Source organism: Haliotis rubra, unplaced genomic scaffold (assembly GCF_003918875.1).
Source record: "Haliotis rubra isolate DU_JTF1 unplaced genomic scaffold, ASM391887v1 Scf352, whole genome shotgun sequence".
NCBI classification, from domain to species: Eukaryota; Metazoa; Mollusca; class Gastropoda; order Lepetellida; family Haliotidae; genus Haliotis; species Haliotis rubra.
The window spans coordinates 717,938-745,645 of NW_025767027.1; the positions used below are offsets into that span (position 1 = coordinate 717,938).

Genomic DNA, 27,708 nt, shown 5'->3' on the forward strand with positions numbered 1-27,708 from the left:
ACCTAGTCCCGTACCGCGAGCTGTGCATTCATCTCGATCAGCTGAGCATGATGCACAACATTCAGGCCGAACGCCCTTCCACGCTGCTGAGAGCTGTACTGGCGAAAAACAGAGAAGTACAACGATGGCAGAACCGAGTCGTTTTCATCACGGCAGTACAAGAGGTTAACTCGGGGCACCATCCCGGAGTTGGTAATATCAGTGTTAGATATAAAGCATAATCCTGTGAATATAGGATACCTCAGCATAACGCTGCACATAAGATGACTAGCGCACAAGGACACGGAAGGGTGAAGAGATGCGTCAATGTAGGGATCTTCGACCTCGGGGACACACGCGGGTTCAACGACCCCGGAGTAGAGGGTAGACTGTATGCCTTACAGCTTAAAAAACAGCATTTACAAATGCGTCGAAGTCCCCTCCGGTAGAACCCTAGGTTATATAGTCGATACCTCAGGGGCGGCCCTCAACACTCGGCTCGACCTAGTCCGCATCGGTGATGATAGATGGTCGGTATACCCATCGTTCGGTGGCAAACTGTTCGACTTAGAAGATGTTGAGAGCACGACCGTTGCTGGAAACAAGCAGTATGCCCTCGTCGTCACCGACGACGACAAGTGGGTGTTGTTACCCTCTCGAGTCGATTGGTTTCTCAACATTAGGCTCGGCTCCCCCTACGTGTTCACGGAGAACAAAGACAACTACCTAAACAAAGTCGTGAACAACGAACCCTGCTCGTGGCTTACGTCCCGACGCAGAGGCGTAGTGTAGTCATCAGCCCACTCTCCAGTATGGCAGCCCACAAGGCGTGGTCAACATCCTGGAGAGTCTACCGGCGAGCTCCACGCTGGTCATCCAAGTCTACCTAGGTGAACCATTGCAGCGCGAGGTCGAAGTCGTGAAGGCAATCAAACTCCGGTGGGTGAAACAACACCAGTATCACGTTTGCACTGTTTACGTGTGGGTGGGTGTCGACTCCCACACCAGTCTGCAGGGGGTCACCGTGACCATGGAAGACATGATATCACTCACCAAGATATTCCTACCCGACAACATACACCTCATGGGGGTGAAGTGCACCCCTGAACTATTTTCAGAAAAACAGTTGGAAACTATATTGTGATAGTAATATAGCGATGACCAGTCATCGCTCCAACTTCACGCTTAACGACCTAGGAGACACGGAGGGGTTCAATCTGCCCGTCGAGGAAGACGCCTTGTACGTCCTACACTTTAGAGACAACGTGTATAGGCGGGTGGCAATGACCAATCATCGACCCAACATCACACTCGGAGACCTAGGAGACACAAGGGGGGTTCGATCAGCCCGGCGTGAACGACACCTCGTACGTCCTGTCCTTTTACAACAACAGGTACGTACGGGCGCCTCTAGCAAACGACTTTAAAGAGCCCAAATGGTTGATCAACATGACCCTTACCGCACCTTACATCTTGTTAGGCAAAGATAGGTATGTCTCCGAAATTAGGAACAATGGTATCTTGCTCGGGGTTTACATTCCGGAGCCTGGTATAAGTGCTCGGCTTATACCGGATCACACGGGCAACATGTTAGTTTCAGACTGGAAGGAAGAGTTAAGGTTTGACGTACCCGATTCCCAATTGCGTCTTATGACTGTGAAACCAGGCTCCACACTCGCCATAGAAGTCTATCTCGGGATAATTCCTGATGGTGCAGAACGACAACATTTACCCGGGGTGACAATACACTGGGACACCATGCACATGAACCAACGTTGCCGTATCGTCATACAAACGTACCCCTTAACGGGTTCTATAGCCCTCTCAGTAAGCCTCTATAGGGTTCGTGTGGACGCAGAGTTACCTATTAGCCTCTCACCTATATCCCTGTACAATGATCTAAGCCTTATAAGCCTCAAATACACTGTGCAAGAATTAAATGGCACACAATTAAAAGATATTTCATAGAATATATTATATACACAGGATGGGCCTGTACCAAGTCGTAGAAGAAGTAGCAAAAACACTGGAAACCATAGATGGGTTCCGCTTGAGGCAGTTATGTGACATAAAACACCAACTAGAACAAGACCGCGACAGACGGGCAGCATTATGTAAGAAGTACCATAGAGCTTTCAATGTCGTGGACGGGGTTGATACCGCCCTTATGACAACCAGCATGGGACTAGGGGTGGTAGGTGTCGGGTTGTTGACCACCATCGTGGCCGCACCCATAGTGCTAGGCATCGAGATAACAGATGGGGTGTCAGGGTTGGTGGGGTTGGTGTTTAAGTTTGTATCCCATAGACTGCATCGTTCAGTGTTGAAGCACGACGAGATCAGGGTCCCGGCCAAAGCAAAGCTGAACACGGTAAGCGACCACATTTCCGCCGCACTCACTGATAGTTAAGTCTCCTAGGAGGAGTTTCGTTTGGTCCTCTATGAACTCACCAAGTACCACGAGATGAAGCAAGAGATCTGGTCCAAGTCTCGTAAGAGCACTGCCATCAGTGAGGACGAGAAAAAAAAGTACATAGAACAAGGGGTACAACAAGCCCAACAGGCCTTCATTACGAAGACCAAAGAGCTCATAGGTTCACATTAAATTGCTTTGTCGAGGTCAACATGATATAGGGCGATCACAATAGTGTCACGTGATCAGGAAAGTGTTGGTTTGCGGTCATAGTGACCAGGAAGAGATCGGGGCCTGATAAAGGCTTTATCTATGAAATAAAGCTTTACAGAGGTCTTTGGCAAAAGTGATCTCGTACCCCTGTTCTATATACTACTCCTTTTATATTTCTATTCGTTCATAACATGTGGGCAAGTATTTCAGCACAAATGTTGAAGATGTAAGGTGACTAATACACTTAAAGTCATATCACTGTAAAAGGTGTTAATCCATTTAATCCAAAGTTTAAAACATTAAGACAGTTATCGATGAGTTTCCATTCTACGAAGTCGAAAGCTTTCTCAAAATCGATTAATATAAGAATACCTGGCTAGTGATAATATCAGCATATTCCATTATATCTTGTACCAGTCTTGTACATTCTCCTATTTACCTAACTTTCATAAAGCCTTTTTGATCTTCACTAATAATACTAGATAATACATCATTAATATGTGCAGATATTGTTGCGGATGCTGTCTTATATTATGTATATTCTTCAAAAATAAGAAACTTGACATAGGACAAATTCGAATTTTAGGAAAATGTTTGACACAAATCAATCCATGCTGAATCCCAGCATATGGGAATGGTTGCCGACGACAAAACGTTTGAAAAAAGAAACGTTTAACAAACAGGTAACGTTACACTCACGTCTGTAGTAAATCGCTAAAAGGCACCGTACATGAAATGCACTAGCATCATGAAATTGTGTATCACCCTGAGCTGAAGCCTATGATTGTAGGCTTTAAAAAGCCACATCAATGGTACTCCACATGTATTGCTTTAAGTCGCTATATAGACGACAAGAGAATGAAAAGACTGACAGAAGCTCACCGACACAACGCCATTGGCCGTTTACAAGGACGGACATCGCAGTCTGATGTGGCAAGGCACTTCAGCGTGTCCAGACAGACCATCTCAAACCTATGGACCTAATGCAAAAATACCGGGAGTGTTAATGACAGGCCCAGGTCAGGTCGACCTGGAGTTACCACCACCGCCCAGGATCGCTACATCCGGTTGAGACATTTTCGTTCAAACACCACGGCCTCATCATCCACAACAAACCAAATCCCTGGACTGCTCCGAAACACCGACCAGACAGTTTTCGCAATTGGCTATGGGAAGCCAGTCATTTTGCCAGGAGACCAGTTCACGTCACGTCGTTCCCTACATCAACGTGATCTTTGGAGCATGACAATGCTCGACCTCACATTGCACGTGTTTGACAGGTCTCCCTCCAGCAAAACAATGTTCAGTTGTTACCTTGGCCTTCTGGTTCACCGGATTTGTCCCCCATTGAACATCTGATACTCTTGATCAACGCTTGCGCCAGCTTAATCCACCACCTCAGACACTACAAGAACTGCACACAGCACTTCAGCAAGTATATCAAAACCTTCCTCAAGACCGCGTATGGCATCTCCTTTCTTCTCTGGGTCACTGCTGCCAAGCTGTTATCGATGCTCATGGTGGTCACACCAGATACTGACATTTTACTCTGACCAAGTGGCTTTAATAGCCCTCGGTGGTTTTACCAAACACTTTCTGGATAATCATGTTTTGGAAATTTGTAAAGTGATGATTTTACTGTAACTGAGCAATGATGTCATGTTTGAATCAGTTCTATACACTCAGTAAGTAAAATCCAAAACATCATCTCAAGTTTTTTTTTTTAAGAGTATATTAAGTAATGAAATTGGCCGATAATGTTTGATATATTCCTTAGACTTACCCTTTTTAGGTATGCATTTTATTAACCCTTGTTTCTGACAACTCTCCATTTTCGATAGCAGGGTTTAGTGAGTTTATATAAAATACCGGGCTCTTTTCATTCTTCATGTTCTTTAGGGCGTTATGAAAAGCGATGTCCACATACATGCATCCATCCATACATCCATATACTTGTATAGCGCCAATATCCGTAAACCGCACAAAGGCGCTTTGGCTCTAAGATGGTATTGATATCACATAGGGTTCAAATGCTTCAGTGAAGAGAAAAGCCTTTAGATTTGATTTAAAAACAGCTAAATCTGGTTGTGTTCTGAGGTGAGATGGGAGATTGTTCCAGAGATGTGGGCCAGCCATCTCGAGTGACATGTCACCATATGTTTTTGTCCTAGTCACAGGAATTGTCAAAAGACACTGGTCATTTGATCGGAGGGAACGTGCAGGAGTATCACAGTGGAACAGATCACAGAGGTACTGAGGAGATAGACCATGGATACTTTTGAAAATAAGGAGTATATTTTATGCGGTAATGGACCGGAATCCAATGAAGTGAGTGAAGAATGGGAGTAATATGGTCCGATTTCTTTGACTGAGAGATCACTCTGGCTGCAGTATTCTGTACCTTCTGAAGCTTGTGTATAAGATGATTGAGGTGACCCACAAGAAGCGCATTACAGTAGTCGAGACGAAATGTTACATATGCCTGAATAAGAGATACTGTAGTCTTGATGTCCAGGTATCGTCGAATCATACCGATGTTGCGAATGTGGTAGTACGCCCTTCTACAGATGTTATTGATAACTCCTAAGTTACGCACCTCAGGCTTTGGCTGAATCTCACACTGAACGATGCTAAATTTAGGAAGAGAGATACTGGTTTGGAGACGTGGAAACCTGTACGTTCTGTTTTATCATCATTCAGTTTGAGGTAGTGTGACGACATCCAGTTTTTGATACAGCTGACACGCTCTTCAAATGGTGAGAAATGAAGACACAGCTGAAGAAGAAAGTAAGGGTTTGAAAGATGCCAGTGTTAAATACGCTTGTTGAGCACAAGAGTTATTACTGTCATTGAGATGCACTCAGGTACATCCTACACTTATATTATTTTGCGTAAAGATGCAACATTTGATTGTGTGTCAGTATAGGTTGAAGATTCAGTTAGTCTCTCTTACAGGACAGGATTCTTATCATGATATTCTCAGCAGAAAGCAAGTGAGACCTTAAAGAGACATATTGTGTGATATAGATATTGCACATGTGCGTTTTTCGAACTGAAATATATGTACAGCAGATTGATCCTAATTAGAATGTTAACGATTGATAGGAAGTAGTTTTCACAACAGGTCGTGGGCGGTCAGAATAGATATTTGTTCTGTGAATAACATATGTCTGTTGTCGTACAGTTATGTATGTGATATTTACGATTGTTTGTTTTAAAAATAGTTGCCTAGATAAGATGGAGTACCAGTTAGTTCGTTTGCACTACTGACGGCCATGTGTCGGAAATGTTTAAAAAAGATGACTGGTTCCGTTAACAGTAGCAATATATGCCCTTTTGACAAGAAAGTAACATAGACATCTGATGCAATTCGAGCTGACATCCGCGTTAACACTGAAGATCTTGCTGGACCGTGCCTGGGTGAAACTGATAATGGGAAGTAACATCATAGTGAACATATGCCGTCGTCCCACTAGTAGTAAAATGTCATTTCTCTGGAAGTGACCATGATTGAGTAGTTACTTGGGTTTCGACATGACTGCCGTAGTGGACATATTGAAAATCGGTTTGGAAACCCGTGAACAAATCCAGGTGTCATATGTGGTACGGAAAAGCAAGTGAAGTCTCATTAACTAAGTTTACTTGAATTGACATTCTCTCGCTTTGGGACCGTTAATAATTTATGCCAAGGGCGCAATGATCATTCTTATGGAGCTTGTACAATGTGAATGAAAAAAAGATCATGCGTAAAGTAAGTGGACACCCCCACCCACACACCCATTCACCCCGCATGTCATGTACAAAACCCGTGAAGGTCTGGGTTAGAATGAACCTTCAGTAACCCATGCTTGTCGTAAGAGGCGACTAACGGGATCGGGTGGTCAGGCTCGCTGACTTGGTTGACACATGTCATCGGCTCCCAATTGCGCAGATCGATGCTCATGCTGTTGATCACTGGATTACTGGATTGTCTGGTCCAGACTCTATTATTTACAGACCGCCGCCATATAGCCGGAATATTGCTGAGTGCGGCGTAAAACTAAACTCACTCACTCATGTACAAAATCAATGACCACACCCCTAGTACATGTGTACAAAATTGATGTCCCTACCTCCCCAGAACAAAATGGGTGTGTCCCCTTAAAATCAGCACAAACACACGCGCGCACGCACGCACGCGCGCGCACACACACACACACACACACACACACACACACACACACACACACACACCATCTTAGTACGTCTTGCCCCGTCCACAAAATAAGAGTAAAACGGGCTCGAACGGGATAGAACGTGTAACTTTTGTAAAAATTACGATGCTAGTACGATCATAAATAGTTCTCTGTACGTCTATCTCGTCTTTACCCCGTCGCCAGACAGTTGGTATTACTGAGTAAAATTGCCTGTTCACCCCGTGTGGACAACGTTTTCAAGCAGTTCAATCCCGTCCTTAGTCAGTTTATATCCGTTAGTACGCACAACCCCGTTCTAACTCGACCAACTTTTTAAAGCAGTTCTTCCCGTTCGCACTGCGTTCTCACGTTCCTAGTGCGTGCAATCGTAATAGCAATCACGTCCTGGCCCGATTGCTATAAGTACCCAGCACGTTCTTGTCCAGTTGTCAGTTTCAAGGTGGAAACATCGACATCACCATGCCTCCAAGGAAGAAGAAAGGTGGACCAAGCAGTTTCATCCCTGGTTCCAAATCCTTTCTGTAATTGGTGTCTCCATTTTTAATTAAGGGGGTGATGCGTTCAAGACGTTCATCAAACATGGGTGGGATGATTCTCAAGAAATTGTAGAATGACTCATTATCATCAAGGCGGAGCTACTCCATCACAGGTAGAAATCTCTATCCCGAATGACGAACGTGTTACCCTACCTTGTCATATCGTACCGTACACACGGTGTTGACGTAGTACGAGCTGGGTGAGAACTATATAAACGTACTAACAACGAGTAGAACGTAATGATAACGCATTGCAAACTTTTAGAACCGTGTAGAAACGTACTACGAACCTCTTCAGAACAATTAATTTTGTTTTGAACATATTTCATGGAATAGCACCTAAGGACGCAATGCGGTTGAGTTAGGTGTGTCTGCGAACGGGATGGACGTGGTGGAAACTGTACAAACGTATTGCCCCAGTAAGACTGAAGCACGGCAGATCCGTTCGTAGTACGGCAATCTCGTACGTTGTCACTCCTTCCCATTTTTGAAGGGGTAGAACGTTGGATATGTTCAACGTTCTGGAGCACCCTTCCGTCCATACTCATACCGAGCCCGTCCATAAAGTTCTGAAACAGACACAGTTCGAACCCGATCAGACGTTTTTCAAGAACGCACTGAGAACGAGTTTGGTGTGATTGGTATTACCAGTTAAACACCGTCTTCAGAAAGCTGATATTAGTAATGGAAGACTCCAACCAACCAACATATGTTATATCACTTGTTTCATGCTCCCGAACACCCGAATACATGTAACGTTTTCACGACCCTCTCCCTGTAACAGTTCCAGGCTGTATAGTCAGCCTTTGTCTTTACTTTGTGAAATTCAACCCCCTTCTCTCTCCTGTGTGAGACTTTTCGGAGACCTCTTCTTTAGCTGTAATTTACTCATATCTCCTCTTCTCGTATAAGCAAATATTGATTGTCATATACCAAAGCATGATCAAACCAAACTGAACAGTTAACAATGCACGATTAACAATGTGTTGAAACATTTATTTTATTTATTTGCAAACATAAATATCACATCTATCGTATTTACTGTATTTATCATCGAATACATGTGGTGGGAAAAGTAATGTTCAAACACAATTGGCACATCCTAGTGTCCTAAGCATCAGTGTATTTAAGCATTCTTAACAAAACCCTCTTTTAAATTTACATCATGTCATCATGGTAATTTCATGACTTTACTATATTCAGCAGTTCAAACAGTAAAACATTCTGTTGATCATGCAAAGAGATTTCACATCACGGGACATAACGTTTTGTTCCCGAACCTCAACAATGTCACTGAGCACATCAAGTGAGTCAAACTGGATATTCGTATGCTAAATGACCTTACTGAGAAGGGCTGGTTCATGAAATACAAGTACTGATGTCCTTGTGCAATGGCTCATACCTTGCAACGTCCTTCTCTCTGATTCAAAATATATTGCTACCAGAACTATAATTCCCTGGCCGACAGTGTATCCATTTTCACACGCTGGAATTGATATCCGGACGACATATGTAGTATTATGCTGTTGTTTTGAAACAGGGGGAAACGTGCAGACTAAAGTCGCGTTGAAATAACGCTCCACGGTTACCAGTATCTTTCAGCTGCTTGTCGTCTGCCTGTAAATGATCGAGTGTGGACAAGACAATCAAGTGAATGGTATTGTGAGCACCCACCCACGCCGTCCTGATGCGATGGAATGCAATCAAATAAGAAAACGAAGGCTGGCCCGCCGATACAACTCGTGGCCTCTCACCTCACATTCGCCATCCGTATTTATAAACATGTCTTTAATATACAGAAAACGATATTATCCGGAGGACATAGAGAGGAAAAGGTTAATAACTATTCTTGAAGGGAATTGAAAACAGAAATACAGTGTATTCTTTTTTTCATGTTTGTACTATTGATGGCGGGGACAGTTTTTTCAATCTCTCTGTGTATAATAATCATACATGATAGGATGTAAGGTCCGACACTGTTTAATATGTTTCACTCTTTTACATTTTATTTGTTACAGAAAGCGTTTTTCACTCACTGTATTGATGCCTCAAATGTTAGGTTCTCCGGTATTATTTGATTGATTATTTTAAAAACACTTTGTTCATTATATTTTTTATCAAACATTTTTGTTCAATGTTGTGTAAAATAACTGAATCCTGACATTCTCAGATTAAGTCAGGTTTCGAAAGTGTCATTTGCAATTCAGAATTTTAAAAAGTTTTTCCACAAACAAATGTGGAAATGACGGCTGGACGAAATTAATTATTAAGTATTAGTTATGAAACCTTTCCTTTAAAGGAATTTTAGAAACAGCTTCTTTTTGCGTTTCGGATATATACTACTCACACTTTGCTAAGGATCGGAAAAATACACAACTTTACTTAAATGTAGATTCATAATTTGAAATTCTATCCATTTAAAACTGGAAAAATAATAATATGGTAACCTCTCTTTAGGCAAACAGTCACTTTGATCTAACCTTATGCACATGATACATGAGTTACCATCAAAATGGCACCAATCAATCATTTGGCAAATCATGGAACGAGTCATTGACAAGTACACAACACCTGTCAATTGCAGGTATGGGATCCACAGGGTGAAATGACATACTGAAACCTAGGATCCATGCTTACAATAAGCTTAGATATTTAAACCAAATTTGACCACACATCATAGTTTTCTGTTGAATCAAGGATTTGATCCTTAGCAAAGTGTGAGTAGTATATTAACTAGGCTAGGCAATATTACTTAACTCATAAGGCATATAATATTACTGAAGTACTAAACTGGTACCCTTTGTTGTTATGATTATTATTATATTATAGAGTTTGGTTGTCCAAGTAATGGACCTCATTAACACGTATGTAAGGTTATCTTCAGGAGCATAACTCAGTATATTTTCTATAAAAACTATATACACATTAGACTGCTCAGTCGGTGCCTGTTGCAATTCAGGAATTCATATATGTTTTAGTGTGTACCGCTCTGGCAGAAATTGCAGCCGAGGGTTACAAAGTTGGTACTGCAAAATTCAGAAAGTTTTCCGTACATTTAGAGTGAGTGAGTTAATATTTGACGTCACATCGACAATATCTCAGCCATATCGTGACGAACTTCATTTAGAAATGTGAGATCAGTCATTTATACATATGCATAATGAGCGATTTTCTTTTGAAGGTTTGTTGCATGAATATATATAATTCTCAAAACTTTCTATATTTTAAAAGGATGTGGACAGACATAAAGCTGTATTTTATTTCACACATATAAAACCACTTTTATCAGCTGTATGGCGGTTATTAGAATGCATAGCAAACAATGTAAGTAGATTTTGACGGCTTTTCACATACAGATAGACTGACTCTTATTTTACTCTGATTAGGTGTACATTTTAGTCAGGGCGGTTGTGTTGCCGAATGGTAACTGCGATCTCTCGTCACGGCGAAGACCCGGGTTCGATTACATACATCGGTACAATGTATTAAGCCAATTTTGGTGCCACCCGCTGTGATATTGCTGGAATACTGCTTAAGGCGGCGTAGGAACCTAACACTTTTAACACGAATACATGTTGAAACATGTAAGAAACGATACTGACAATAGTATCTAGTCTATAACATAACTATTACCCCCTACTGACTCAAAGCTCCAGTCTTTTCTTGTCACCGACTGGCCACTCGCCACAAACAGGAATGTTCCAATTAACAACTTAATAAGCTCACTTAAAACTAAAACTGAAATAATAAAAAATATAATAAATATAAATAATATTCAATAAATGATCTGTGATGTGAAAATTTGAAAATAATTGATGACAATTAGGGACGAATGTACCACAGCCAAAAGTTGTTCTACAAATTTGCAAACAAAGTAGTTTTCAAGTTATTTGGAGAACAAATTTGCCATGGGAAGTTTTCAGAGCTCAAAATGAATTAATTACGATCATTCTTGACAAAATCAAAATATTTATATCAAAATGTGCACTGCACCTTTCCTGTAAACAAAGAAGTGATTACCCAAATCTCTAAACAGTCTAACAACGATTATATATTTACTGGTTGAACAAACTGGCGTGAGATTTTTTTCAGACCAGAATTCCTTGGAAAAGCTAAATACCCCCGGACCTTTTAATAATGAACTACGAACACCATTAATTTGGGTGTCAACATGCAAGTTCAACAAAATTATATTACTCCAATAAAAAGAAGCACTTTGTGCTTTCGCTAGGGGTATGTTATACCAGTAGCAATATGAAAGTCCCTAAATCAATTATTTCGTATATCAGTTGGGATAAAGAAATAAAACATGAATGGTATATGCCGTTTTTCATAAAATATATTATGTACGAGAACCTATGGAGAGTACATCTCATTTACATACTATAGCTTGCATCAGAAACGTACATTTTGACTTTGAGGACATTTCAAGGGGAAAAAATGACACGATTTGCTCTCCTGTAACCTCATCTATTTCGGATGATTTAACAGAAAGTGTTACAAACAAAAGTTGAGAAAAACGATAATCATAAAATAATTAACAATCAAACTTTAGTTGTGTTCAAAACTACAAAATAAACACCCAAAACCATTGTATTTCTAGCTCCGTGAGTACTTTAGGAAAGTGTCCTCATACTACGTATACCGTTGAGAAATAGATATCGGTTATGTCAACAAAGTGTTCAAAGACTTTAATAATGTATGGGACTATTCTGCGAATCACTCTTAACTATTTATATGATATGTATTCTGACTGCATGCATAAATCTATAACTGCACACACATGGGCTAGAGACCTGATTACAGAATGAAGTCTATATGTTTGTCCGTTTATTCGTGAAAGGGTTGAACATCCCCATCTAATGAGTTACTTTCCCTATAGCGGTAATAGCGTCACCTTTTATTCCTAACAACTACTGATAGTTTGGTTATAACATATCAGGGGAAAAAGGAATTTGGCTTATAGCATCAGCTTCGATAATATAAACACAAACCTACCTATTTTATCATGTTTTTACCTTATGTTGCTTGGTTTAAGTATCTAACTGAGGAATGATTAATGCTCTAACCATTTAGAACTGAGCCAACCTTTTATTACCACTATTGTTCAAATCAAATATGCTGACAAATAAATGTTACAGAAATGATTTGGATGTTTCTGTTGCGTCAATCATTTTACATAGTTGTTCGCATCAGTAAGTCTGGTCCTGCCGGCAAAGAATTTCACTGGCTAATTGGAAGCTAAACACGGTCTATTGGGGGAGCACTTGAGCATCATGGCTTGCCGTACTCTCGTATTGAGCAGCAGCCAATACTGTATGGAATCATCGAGCGCACGGTTGGATAAATGCATCGCTTTCGCGATGAGAAGGCCGCACACTGAAGTCAATGGATGGTCCTTTTATTACAAATACTCAAATATCAATTTTTCATACGTTTCCATTTTTCGTTGGCTACAACAGCCGGCGAGGCCAGCAAAGTTTCCCAAGACTTCAAAGGCCGAGAGACGAAGAATTAAAAGCATCTTCGTAAGCTTTTTTCGGGAGAAGATTCATTTCATTATCGTCCTATAAGAGAATCGATCTGTGAGTGACAAGTATGGCACTGCGATGATCACAAGTGACAGAACGATCGTCCGGCTAGGGGTCGGGAAGGGGGCCTGGGGGAGGTGAAAAAGAGATGGGGAGTGGGGACCATCATGGATCCCCTGTTGTGGAATGCTATTGTCCGACGGCACAAATTAAGGTCGAGAAACGAACCTGTCTTCGTTTGAAGGACTATTGAAGGAAAACTGATGACTTCTTGTGAGACTTCTCGTTGCCTGAAGAGTGATACCGGGATGTTGATCGATGCTGGAGATCTACACCCAGCAGAAACAGCCTCACTCCCCAGAGAAAGATTCGATCATGTCTAACTTTGTCCCAACTCCCGGGGATCAACTATACCTTGCTTTCACAAGGTCGCCTGTCTACAGCTCTATAACACTAATTTACTACTCAGTAATAACTCATATGTATACCACATATGTATGCTTTCTGTTTCCACATATAAGGCATACGAAGGGATATAAAAATGTTCTAATTATCGCCAAGACTTATTTAGGGTACAAACTTTATTTTGAATATAGTGAAGTATATAGTGAAGTAGATAGTTCTTGGTCCATTAACTAGATAAGGATCACTGAGGTTACAGTCAAAATTTTATCCTGATTGCTTAGTAACTTCTTGGTGATAATTGGAACATTTTGATACCCCCTCGTACACCTTCACATGGTAGCGATTACTTTATCAGAGGAATCCATAAGACAATCGCATGTGAATCAAAATTGTTCTTGGCGCTGTGCAAAAAGTCATATGTTGATAGTTTTTAATTATTCAGTTAAATTTTTTAAAGAATACTGAAGCATTATCATACCTACGAGTCTGAGACATTAAAGAAAATTCTTAACTTGCGACTAAGAAGAAGGGGAAGGCCAGGCAGAAAGAAATTCACGTTACACAATTTAAATATAATATGGGCACGAATGTGTCTGTTTACTCAACTTTACTAAATTATATTGTGTGCCACTGCTACTGTTGTCTAATTAACAACAATACAGCGATGTAATGGTCTTCTTAGACAATTTGGCATTAAAACAATAGAATAACAGATTTGTCATCTGTGTAGATTGCAACATCTTAATGTGATAGAAAAAAGTAAGATATCATGAAACCGGTATGCTGCATTATGAGAAAGGTCGAAATAGATCCGTTATATACTGTTTACGTATATGTGAAACATCCGCATACAAAAGCCTTGTTAATCTTTGAAAGCAAATATCTGCTTATTGATGCGTTCTCTTGGACTCCTGCAGAGGGTAGCTTAATGGCTGGCAACTTGCCTGGGATACACACACCTGAGGAAATGTCGATCGTTTTAGGATTGTTAACTTTCCTCTTACGCGTCGATCACGATGTTAATTACAATGCGACTAATAAGTCACATTCATTGATTAGTATCGTACGGGCTTCTATGAAAACACTTACAAAAGATGAGACTCGCCATACCTGCTTTCTCAGAAGCTAATGATTGGACCGTGACTCATGACTATGCGTGTTTGATGGTTGAGAATGTCTACCAGTTCTCAATTAACGTGCACGCTTGATTCCAGTATGGTAATTAGGCAACTGGGCCGTGTTGATAGGGGTTGATAGCGCACCACAGCTGACAAGGATCACATAGGTTAATAAGGAGACAAATCGTTCGTAAATTGTTAACTAAACACTGCCCATGTATATGTATTAATGAATTAATGAACGTGCTCCCAACGGAAATAGTTTTGAGCATGTACAATAGTGTCACGGTAGCTTTCCGTAAACATGGATTTATCATTCAAAGTTGCACAAGTCAAAATATACCAATTACGGTCAGAGTTTGATCATAGTTTTTTTGTTAAACACGACATACTACATCTTTTTCCTACTCGCATGGAGTAAATGTCCTACCAGTCCCTCTTGGATTCCGTGATTACGCGGTTACAGAATAAATCGCGGAAAAAACCTTTTCATGCAGAAAAACGTCTGGTCCACGGAAAATGCATTTTCATGCAGAATACCTGCAGAATTTGCCATTTTTCTGCTGCGGAGTTTACTTATTTTGAAAGTTGAGTCAAGATAGCCTATCAAACGAAACAATATTTTGTAGAGTTTGTAATGTCATTCCTGATCACACTCGTAACATCATCTTTCTCAAAAAACACCAAAATCTTGCAAGATAAAACGAGCTGCCAGCCACACAATTACAGGTTTGTGTTTAAGAATCAAAGTTTGAAATTCTTTATCATTTTTTTTTTTTTTTTCAGAATCTTTTTCAGAATTTTGAAAAATGGGATGCAGAATGTTCTGAAAGTTACAGCGGATTTCTTAAAAATTGCCGAGGAATCCAGGAGGGACTGTCTTACTATATGAAAAAGAACAACAATAAAAGTATGATATCTATAATATTTATAACTTTTCTTTTAATATGCCAAACAAAAGGCTGGCAGAAACCCTTCAAAAACGGTTAATCACGGATATCGGTTTTACAACGCCGTCCATCATATGTACACATTCACGCAGAACTAGACTACAATGGCTGCAGATAGGCGGATCCTCCACCATTAAACATGAGCTTGAATGAGCAAGGTGGCAACACAACTACACCACTGCGCCACAGAACCCTCGCATTGAATCAGATGGCATTGTGTCTACAATAGTGGTCTGATGTCCCTATAGAGGTTCAGCGTGCTAGTTTTGGCATGATAGCTGAACAATGTACATGAAATAATTTACGCAGAATAATATTGTATAAAAACACATGCAAAGTAAGAACACCAAAACGTTAAGACACTTCTTATGACAACACCTGCTTTTTTAAACGTAAAGATGCATGCAAATATATTATATTCCACAACGGATACTCTATAACTAATTCAATATACAAAATGTATTTCACTAATTACTTCTTGCTAGTGTATATCACACAGGTACTCTGTGTAGGGATGATATGTAATCAATATGTACTTACTATATAAGTAAACTATAACATATTCCAAATATATAAATATATATAAATGAAAAATACACTTAAATTCAGTTACCGCAGAATTACAGAAGAATGTTAAGAAGATGAATCAAATTATAAGTAAAGCAGTAAGGTTTCATTTATCCACAGGCTATCCTGATCGGAATGTTGCATGACTAAAACGCTTTAGTCATTTCATGAAACGTCTGATTCCGCAATGTGTTTGTCATATACAACTATGTAAAGTCTACATCACGCTAGTATGAAATAGGACTTTACTTTGAATTGTTTGTGAATGGAAACCTTGTGACGATTTTAAATGAATTCGCACTAAGTGTGAACTACAAGTGACTCCCCGCCTATATGTTATCCTACCTTATAATCAGATAATATTAAATGTGAAGAATTGCAGTAATAGACACAATGCACACTACCACGTGGACAATCCCAGCGTTAAACAATATACTGATTTAGCTTAAGAAGACTGTGTGTTCATAGGCTTAATGTAAAGGTTATTGTGTAAGTGAATAAATTGGGTTTACGCCGTTTTCAGCAATACTACGGCGGGGAACACTAGGAATGTGCCAAATACATTGTTGTCATGTGGGGAATCGAACCTGGGGCCTTCGGCGTGACGAGCAGACGCTTTTACAACTAGGCTAACCAACCGCCCTTGCAAATTTTGTTTTTAATGTTAAGTATCCCGGGCTGTTTAGAGAGATAACTGTTTCTTTGAATACAGAAGAGGATCAGTAGGTCCACAACACCTTATTCATGATTCAATATGTGTAAGTACTTGGCGTTATAACAATGACTAGGCTGCATTTTGGGAGGCGATGGTCTTCCAACCTGCCTAGCCGCTGTCTCAGGGTCAAGTCTCGACTACCACAGAGCATTCTGTATTTATCCCTTAAGGGTCGAATCCTGATCAGACTGTCACGTGTCGCATTTGACAGTTGTCTGGTCAACCTGCAGTATCCCGCATCCACAATGAGATGCTTCTGTGGCCAACCGGCCATTGTCTTACTGTGATTATAGGCAGCTAATGACTCTATGATGGCCATGATGACAATGGTCAAGCTGCGTTGATTTTTTTTCTAGTTACAGTTATTTAGTTATTTAGAGAGATATTCAATTTACATAACTCATGGAATATCATAAATATCCCTGATAAAACCATATTCCAAACTGCCTACGATATACGCCCTTTCTGTAAAGAAGGACCTGACCCACGTCCTTATGCACATTGTGAATGAGGTAGCAATACAATTTCAACATATATTATCTAAATTATAGGGATAAACATAAAATGCTATAATCAGTTGGGACTTGTTTTAAAATTGGCAAATAATCATACAGGCGATACAATCCGGAAGCTGATGTGACAAATTTCTTTCATTTTATTTGTGATGACATTAATTACACAGTCATCAGTATTTGGATATGCTTTGTGATATATATATGACACTTTGGGTCAAACATTGTCGTAGGACCTAGTTTTCTAAACGAAATATTTACAGTACGAAAAACACAATAAATCAAGGTAAATTAGGTACAAATAACAACTATAGATGAATATTTTCAACTGGAAAAGCTGTACGATGACATGTGTTTCAGAAACAGAAAGTACAAAGCAGCATTCATATCGACATGGAATGGATCGTCATTTTCTATCGTCCTAACGATAAGAAACAGCCTCTCTCTTTCTCTCTCGCGTCTCTTTTTCAATCTGTTTCAAAACGTTCTCTCTCTACCTTCTATACTCCTCTCTCTTTCTCACCGTCTCTCTTTCACTCTTTCTCCCTCACACTCTCTCGATGCCTCTCTCACTCTGTTACAAAAAACGTTATCATTCTCCCTTCCTGTATCCTCACATAATTCAATTGATATATTCACGTCATTTAATACAAAATACCAGTTCGTCGCATCAGGGCCATGAGAATCATAATTTGATATATCAATAACATCATATTTAAATTCAAGAGCACATAATTAATATACTGATCACAAAAAGACATTATAAGCTGCTCTCAGGTACACACATTCATACTTCAAATATCAGAGAAATGACGATCAAATCAATGTACATGTATCTGAAAGCTAGTACATATTGATATGCGACGGACAGGAGTACACGTTAGAAATACAACGGTACATACACAAATAGGTGTATGCTACAACTCAGCGCATACAGAAAAGGGGCATGAAATTGAACATATTGACAAAGAAAGCACTTAGTGGTGCAGGAAAACAAATGACGGGGTTGGGGGATTGAGGCGACACTCCCGGGGACTGAGATGATATAATCCACAGTGGACACACTTGTATGGGTGTGTGCGAGGAAAATGGGGAGGTACCGCCAGACCGACAACCCAGTTTATTTGCCCATTTCAGCCCCTTCCAGCAGGTCGGCCTGGCGCAACATTTAGCCTTTGCCAATTTAAAAAGGATTAGCGAAACAATGGCAGTGAGGGTGTGTGTGTGGTGTGTGTGGTGTGTGTGGTGTGTGTGTGTGTGTTAAATCTGGGGGACATGTAAAAAATGTTATTTACGGCTGGCAAGATGATCGTACATTCGTTTATTTATTCATACAATTAATCAAATACTAGCACTTTTCAGACATTTTTTACACACATTGAACAATTTATATGCATTACATACATTTATTTTATCCATGCAGGTAGCAAAGGTACTGTAAGTCCCCATGGTTCCTAGTATGGTGATCTACCTTCAGTTGTTGGCGATCTATAGCCTGTTTTTATCTTCTATTGTCCTAATAGTGCTATTAGTTTTAACCTTCCACACCAGTTTTAAATCTAATTGTGATATTCTAGTTGTTTTACTGTCCTTCAATGACAGGTTTTATCATATACTCATATTCCATTTCAATGTAAAATGTTCTCGTCACGATATGGCTGAGATATTGCCGATGTGACGTTAAATATTAACTCACTCACATTTATTTTAAGCACTTTTCATAACATACTTTACATACATTTATTTTAAGCACTTTTTATACATTTCATGGTTATGACCTGCTCCTTGTTTGGTCAAGATGTCGTTTACTGTTGACAGTCTTGCAGGACAGGTCTTCAATAAACATTCCCACGACTGCCAGGAATGTCTCTTCTTATTGCTCTTGAACATGTATCCTTGATGAACTAATATTCTTCCTCCACGGTTGGCCGGAATGAACTTAAGATCTACCTGTGCGTGAGCCATGATTGCGAATGGTTTGCTAAATATATAATTCCTCTATTTAAACTCTGTGTGAAGAACTGTTCACAACTGTAAATTCAGTAGGTGGTGAACTCGTTAATTTAACCATGAGCTAGAACTCACTAAAGTGGTGAACTCGTTAATTAAACCATGAGTTAGAACTCACTAAAATGGTGAACTCGTCATGAGCTGAGACGACCCCCGTACTGTCAAAACATTGCTAGTTGGCGTTAATTACTTCAAAGGACCCCGGCAAGTCGGCCTGGCGCACCTCTCTGCAGGTCTATTTGGTTCAAATGTCTGCCTGGCGGGACGCCCCCGAGCATAATACACTGGAGGCGGGGTGGGAGATGGTGGGATGGGAAGGGTAGGGGATGGCCGTGTGAGGGAACGGGATGTGGGAAAGCATTGTTCGGGGAAGGTTGAACATAATTTGCTGGAGTATGTCGCTCCTCCTGCATTCTGTTCGCACAGATTGAAGAAAAGAACGATAATACCCCACGTTCTGTTTGTTTTCTGTCAATCAGGGCATTTTTGATGACTTGAATGGACGTTGGACCATACCATTGTTAAAAGCATTGTCTAAGTTCAGACCATGTCAGACTATCTTTACTGGGAAGTCCTTCATACCAAATTTACCGGCCATTGTCTAACTGTGACTATAGGCAGCTAATGACTCTATGATGGCCATGATGACAATGGTCAAGCTGCGTTGATTTTCTTTCTATTTACAGCCGTGTCATTATTTAGAGAGATATTCAATTTACATAACTCATGGAATATCATAAATATCCCTGATAAAACCATATTCCAAATTGCTTACGATATAAGTTATACCTATAAACAACTATTAATCAAAGTGTGTTTGTTATTTTGTTTTGAACATCTTTCAAATATGTGATATAAACAATCAATAAGCCATCTGTGGGAACAAATATCAATTTTATACAAACGTAGATATTGATATGAGATTCAGTTATCAAGGAATGGTTGGATTAATGGATGGATCGATGGGTTTATGATGAAACGACGAGAAAATAAGGTTATTCACTTGTAACAGCAGGCACTGTTTTGTGAGTTAGATATGGTTTCAACTCTTAACTTCATAGTTAGCGAGGTTGGTTTTGTAATTTTGACCCATATCAACAGTTATGTATTCGTCTCACCTAACCAGCTACCTGTCATCTTTGATAAAACAACTCAGACACAGTTTTGGAGACACATCACGCGTCTACGTCAGAAGACATTATTCCAATGACGTTTCATCATCGTGTATTCATCTTTCTAAAAGCGCTTTTATGTTTAAAGATGTTCCATCGACCGGAATGGGAGGAAACAATGCCTGTGAGAGGCAAGGATGTTTTAAAACCAACTTAACTACAGTATGAGGACTTATTGAGCGAGCGCAACAATACAAGTTAGTGTCCTCTTTGTCCATCAAAATACACAGAAGCTTTCTCCTTTAGTGGCATTTAGGTTTGTTTGGTCAAAGTGAAGTTGTAATGGCATTCTTAACAGTACCCTCTGATCTGTGTAGGGCCCTCATAGCAGTGCGGAGCATGTACTGAAGCCTGCCTTTCTGACCTGAACAGTCGATTGTCTAACGAACCAAGTAATTGAGGGCACATGAGAGAAACACCCCAAACACGGACGCATTTACCTTTATTAACAGCATAAATTCTTCCAGGAACCTCGCAGGAAAATCATCAATCGTTTTAAATGCTTGATGTGTTGATTGTTGCTTTTGTCGTTCACAAGACAGTAAATCAAAGTCTTGATGGTAGGTCATTGTCACATTTCCGTCAAGGAAAGCATTCATGTTTTCATCAATACAAATAGAAGGGATTTTCGCTTGAATATTTTAGCACTAAGCATACTGTCTGGATAACAACATGGAACAGATATGCTATCATTATATGCAATAAGGATTCACATGTGACTAAATATAGTTCCGACAATTTCATTAAGCCCTGTGGATATTATCGCATTAAGGTACACTTATATACTCATCTCGAACTCTGATTGTACATGAAAGCTATCCACATATATTCACTATCAAGTGATACGGAGTGAGCGAGTTAAAATGTATAGGTGGCATTTCTGCCATATACTTAATTTTTACGCTTAATTATAATACATTTAGAATTTAAAAACATGTGATAATGAAATAAGAAAATATGTGTTTTGTGTCCATAAAGCGATATGACTATACATAACAATACAATATGTAAACGAGCATTAAATCACCAGCAACAGAAGTTAGAGATCATCACACTGAGGACCTAGGGAACCTCTTAAATCTGATACTCAGGTTGTCCTTCGTTGTTCGCGACTGTCGCCGAGTTTTAATCCCAAATTACGACAAACATATATATTCACAGGACAAAAATAAAACTGTAGGGTGGAAATAAAATTACTTTTCTTCTGAGGGTAACAGGTAGGTTTACTCTGGTTCAGCTGCTTTTAAGATATCGTCATCAAATTAACAAAAAATGAAAACTCTACCAAACTGAATTTATTATGTAAACAAGTTTAAATCATTTCAGTTAGTCTAATTTCTTGTAAAAATCAGATCAGCAATAATTATTAAACACTGACTTTATCCTAAAGGTTTAGTCGCTGCTTCGAAATATTTATCCATTATGTGAAAGAAAAATCAACATGTTTTTTTTTATAAAGAAGTTGTTTCCGTCTTCATTTCAAGATATCCACCCTTTTCCATAAATAGCAGCAAAACAGTTCTTAAGGACACGCCGCATACCGAGCATGTCTACAAAAGGACATTCCTCGGAATGCAAAGTTATGCCCCAAACCGCACATTTCCCAACAGACCCGCAGATTATATACTGGTTGGCCACTGACATTTCTAAATTTGAACGTAACTAACAATTAAAAAACAATATATTTAAACATCAGATGACGTTAACTGTTCTGAAAGTGTTTCTGTATATTTTCTTTCTTTATATAAAATAGAACAAAATGAAAGATTCTTTTTTCGTGAAACAACTTCAAAGAGGTAAAAATCTATTTACAGTGAAAAATACTTATTAGTTAAATGCCAGAGTTTTACTCACTTTTAGTTGGTGGCCGTGTAGAGGACATGTTAGAAAGTTATGCCAGTCAAGATCGAGGCGTGACTATCCAGGGATACTGCGCGTGCGTGATGACGGTGAAAATGTGAAAGGACAACAGAGACATCGCTTATTTCAATCCTCCTGGCTTTAAATTGTTGAGAACGAGCCAGGTGTGGGAACATCCCATGAACACCGATGAAATGTGCGTCTAGATATATTGATTATCGTAGATCAATACCGTGTTATGCACAGGCAAATATAACTTTTAAGAAAGGTCACGCCATTAAATGCTTTGCCTGGTTATTCAAGTGTCGCCGGATTATCAATTTTCATCTTTTTATACAATGGGGTGGTATTTTGCCATCGGGAACAAGACTCCCCGAAAAACGAAAAATGGTATTTAATGTATTGATGTCTTGAGTCGCTTCTTTGTCTTGTTAGCCAAATTGCTCTCTTTTAATTATTGTCAGAAAGGTTAGCGCGATGAGCCCCATCACTACAACAGGATCAGCAAAAACACTAACTTCTCACTGATTAAACTGTTCATAATGTTGAGGTTCCAAACTGTTAAAACAGAATTAAAATCTGAACATGCAAGAAAACACAACGTATCGATTCTTGACGATGTCTTCTTGAGTATGAATGTCATTATGTTGATTATTGATCACATGTCGAAGTGGGAGTTGTGAAGGGTAACTTGGCCTCTCGGGGCTTTGATCATGCCAGCGGAGGTGCTTGAGTACACCAATATCCAGTATGATGTATAAACCTAGGATTGTTTCTGGAGAAAGAGCAAGAAGGCATAACGGTATTGAACAGTTACGCTAGTCCTTCTGTGTGTTAACATTAAGATATCGATCGCATTATTAGTGTTACTCACAAGTACTTTCACTTTAAAATAAAGAAACAGTCTATGCATTACATTATTGTGATATGAAAACCATCACAGTTTCTCCGAACCAGATCCCGAATTTTGATATTACCTTCTAACAATGATTGCCCTTTGAAAAATATAAGGGACAAAGCCCTTCCCACATCCACAAGAAACCTTTTCACTGAAAAAATATTTTGTTTTGAATAATATATGAAATTGATGTATCGTACAGTGTAAATTGAATGCTGGTGTTCGTGAATGCGCCGGCATGTGTAAATATCTTATCGGTTGCATACACGTTGTTAAGTGAGATTCAAAACCAAAATAATTTTCGAACATTTTGGAGTGAGTGAGTGAAAGTTGCTTCACGCCGCATCAGTTTTTTGGGGGCAGCTGTTCGTGGCGAGACATATCTGTTATATTACAATAGTTTAAGGATACAAATAAGAATGATCGTGAAATTCACTAAATTTCGAATTCTCAGGCAAATATCACATTCAAGGATGAAACCTGACTATTGAGGTAATATTCTATATTTTGTCACATAATTTGATTTCTTTTAAATAAAATAAACTTAAATTTAACCACAATATGGTCACTCTCCAAAGATAATTACCCTATCTAATTCTTCATATAATAACGAAGCGTCGTTATTTGGGCCATCCAGGTTTATCATTGATTTAAACCTGTGTAGGTTTAGTTGAATCGTGACCATAATAGCATTTCGTTGGTACTTATATATTTGCGAGTTTGATATCAAGCATGAAACAGCTATCCTTCTAGAGTTTCTCTTAAATGAACAATGTGTTTGCTTCACATACTACGCGATAAAACCCTATGAAGTGGTATGTAGGTAGATATAATTCAATATTGCCCTTTATGTGTCATTCTAATAAATTAACAAATCTGTATTTAACGTATATTAGATATGTCAAATTTGCCCATTGATATTCACCAATATCCACTTCGTATTAACATAAAAGCCTTGTGCAAATTCAGCACGAACCGATAACATTTTTTTTGATATTCAAACTATACATGGATGAACGCTGGGATGAGTGAGTGAGTTAACATTTAAAGTCACATCGGTAATATTTCAGCCATATCGTGACTGCAAAAACTCTCTCTAAAAAAGTCAACTTGTGTACAATAAATACCTGTCAATGAAAGACCATTAAAGTACTAGACTATCACAGAATGTCTCTTAAAACTAGTACATAACCATAAAAATATATGACTATAAACAATACAATATACAAAAGGGCTATCACCAACAACTGAAGATAGATCACCATACTAGAGACCGTAGGGACTACAGTACGTTTGCTACCTGCATGGACTCTAGCTGGATTTACACCATCCCCTCTGCCATTGGCGATTACATACAAAGCCAGCCACGAATTAAATTGAGATACATTCTACAATTAAAAGCCTGGTAGCCTTAAATTTACTATAAGACATTATCTTATTTTCCCTCTCTGGAGGATAATAACGTTACAATACTTTAACCCCCCTTTGAGGATACAGCCACTGACAATCTTAGTTGATAATTTAATCTACCGAGTCTATAATAACAGATCTATTTACAGAACAATCAATTAAAATTTTGTAATTAACTCTATTTGTTTTAAGAAATCTATAATTAAATGCAAATTAACTATATATAAAGATCCGTCATGGATATAGCTGTGAAATAATTATCTCTTGTAATGGAAAAATCAATAGAGTCGAGAAGAACACGCCTGACCGTGATCTTTCATCACAAGGGATAAAAACGGAGCATCCTCCCCTTCAATAAATAGTCATGGGTATATCTCGAATGACCAATACGACATCGCCATAAAATGGCTTCCTCAAATTTGGACTGACAACCCAAGTAGGTGTAACCGATAGTTGGTTTAATTTCATGGAGTTTATGTATACCTACTTGGGTGTCCCACTCTGTTGCATTACATCACAGATATAACATCTAATGAGCGGTTTATAATCATTAGATCCGTGAACATCTGGGTTAAAATTGATCTTCAGTAACCCATGCTTGTAATAAGAGGTGACTAACGGGACTGGTGGTAAGGCTTGCTTCCTTGGTTGACACTTGTCATCGTATCCCAGTTGAGAAAAGCGATACTCAGGTTGTTGATCCCTGGATTGTCTGGTCCAGACTCGATTATTTACAGACCGCCGCCATATATCTGGTATATTGCGGAGCGTGGCGTAAAACTAACTCACTCACTCACTCATTATAGCCACAGTACGGAATAAGAAATGTTTCAAATGTTTATTGAATTGATGAGAACAAGTGATAAGAATAGACTCTTAAGACTTTGTATCTTTCTTAAAAAAGTGTTTGTATTTGGATCGAAACAAATAATCTCTTTGATAAGATCTTTATGTGGCGCCTTCAGGTGTTGGCGATCTATAGCCCAATTTTACATTTTATTATCCAGAATTAATTTTCTACATTTAAAGATATATGCTAGCTAGTTTTAACTCAATCTGTGATAATCTAGTTGTTTTACTGTCCTTCGTTGACATGGTTTTATATACTATATGTATGTATTATAAATTTAGAACTAGTTTTAGTCACGATATGGCTGAAATATTGCCGATGTAACTTTAAATCTTAACTCACTCACTCACTTTATGTGGCGCACATGTACTGTTGGCCTCAAGGCAGTCTATACGACAAAAATGATGATGATGATGAATAAGAAGTGGTGTCACAGATTTGTAGCTGCAGCATCAGCCATTATGTTACCAATAATTCCAACATGGCTGGGTTACCAACAGCCAAAACGATGTCGCATTGGCTAGTTGCAAGACCATCATATAATTCAACAAATTCAAGTAAAAGTGGATGTGAATATGAAATATTTTCAATAGCCTGAAAGCACGAAACAGAATCAGAAAATATTGTGAATTGCGTATGGTTTGACTGTTTGATGATTTAGGTTAGAGCTGTTAAAATGACATTAGCTTCTGCTGTGAAAATGAAACAGTTGTCTGGATGAGATAGTTTTGGATCCAATGATGGTAGCGCAGGCAACAATGTCCCCATCCGTAGAACCATCTGTAAATATAGATTTGTAAGTGTTTATTATACATTATTATTATATTCCTGTTGATAAAGTAATCGATTTGTTTCTGATTTCTTTAGTTGCGTTAGTGTCAGGTTCACTTATGGTTTTACATACTGCCATGGATGAGAAGACAAAAGCTGGGTTAAAGCTATGTTTTCAAGTTTTATTTTTGCAGCAGAAAGATATGTCTGTATTCGTATTCCAAGGGGCGGGGCAAAACAAGGTTTCCTTTCGTAAAGGTTCCCGAAGAGAGTCAAATGCTGGATTAAATTTGTTTGAAAATGATTTTGTTACATAATCCATAAGGATGATTTGAGGAGGCGCTGTTTTAGTGAGGGTTCATCAATCCCCACGTGCATACTAGTAATTGGAGAAGTTCGTAAACCACCAAGGCAAAGCCATAGGTCTTGGTGGTGAATAGTATCTACTGATCTAATAATTTTGAATTACTTTTACAGGCTCCACCAAAGATAATGGAACCGTAATCCAGCTTGGAGCGCACAAGTGCTCTGCAAAGTTGGAGGAGGGTTTTCTGACCCCCTTAGTACCTTGAATTAGAAACAGTCTTTTAGTATCTTTTAAATATTTAATGTGGGATCGAAAGGTCAAATGCTGATCAAACATTATACGGAGGAAGTTGGCTTCTTTAACACCTTTAATAGGAGTGTCGTCTAAAAGTAATTGCGGGTCTTTATGATGTCAATATTTTCTACAAAAATGGACACAGTTTGTTTCGATTTGGAAAATTTAAAACCATTTTCCAAAGACCATTTGTGGATTTATTTAAACAAAGTTGCAGTTGCCTTTCAATAGTGTTCATATTTTTACGCGACAATAAATACCAAAATCATCCACAAAAAGCCATCCATCAATTGAATCGGTTAAAATTTAGCTTAACTGTTAATCTTTATGCTAAATAATGTGACAGACAAAAGACTGCCTTGTAAGACACCCTGATCCTGACGATAATGATCAGACACGCGTACATGAAATTGTCTGTCAGTTAAAGTTGGATATGAAGTGAGGCAAACGCGAAATCCAATGTAGTGTAATATTTCCATGTAGTGTAATATACTTTTTCTAAATCGAAAAAGATAGACACTGCATGCTGGTTATTTTTAATTGCATTTTAACAAATGACTCTGAACGGACTAAATTATCAACAGTACTTCGAGTTTTCCGAAATCCACACTGAATATTTGTGATTAAATTATTGGCTTCCAAGTACCTTGTCGGTCTATTGTTGACCATGCGTTCCATACTTTTACAAACGCAGCTAGTCAATGAAATGGGTCTATAATTTGACGGATCGGTATGATCACGTCCATATTTCGGTATGGGTACTACAATGGCATCACGCCATGATGAAGGGACTTTACTAGATGTAAGGGAATTTACCAGAATTTGAAACCGTCAAGATTAAATGCCTATCGGCCCGTGGCTGTAACGCCCATAGTAATGAAATGCTTTAAATGCATTATCCTGAAATTCCACTTACAAGAAACTAGACATCTCATGGATCCTCTACAGTTCGCCTACAGAGCTGGACGTGGTGTAGACGACGCTCTGCTTTCTCTCCTACC

General features: G+C 39.0%; 1 protein-coding gene across 1 annotated transcript in view; it reads right to left on the bottom strand.

Annotated features, from left to right (window-relative positions):
- Positions 1-22,270, bottom strand: part of LOC124285111 (protein dissatisfaction-like) — an 85,536-nt gene extending 63,266 nt beyond the window's left edge. Inside the window, exon 1 of the mRNA XM_046721265.1 lies at positions 22,172-22,270. Coding sequence (XP_046577221.1) covers positions 22,172-22,199 — 28 coding nt within the window. The 5' untranslated portion in view covers positions 22,200-22,270. The remainder of the gene's footprint in view (positions 1-22,171) is intronic.
- Between the last annotated feature and the right edge of the window lie 5,438 nt (positions 22,271-27,708).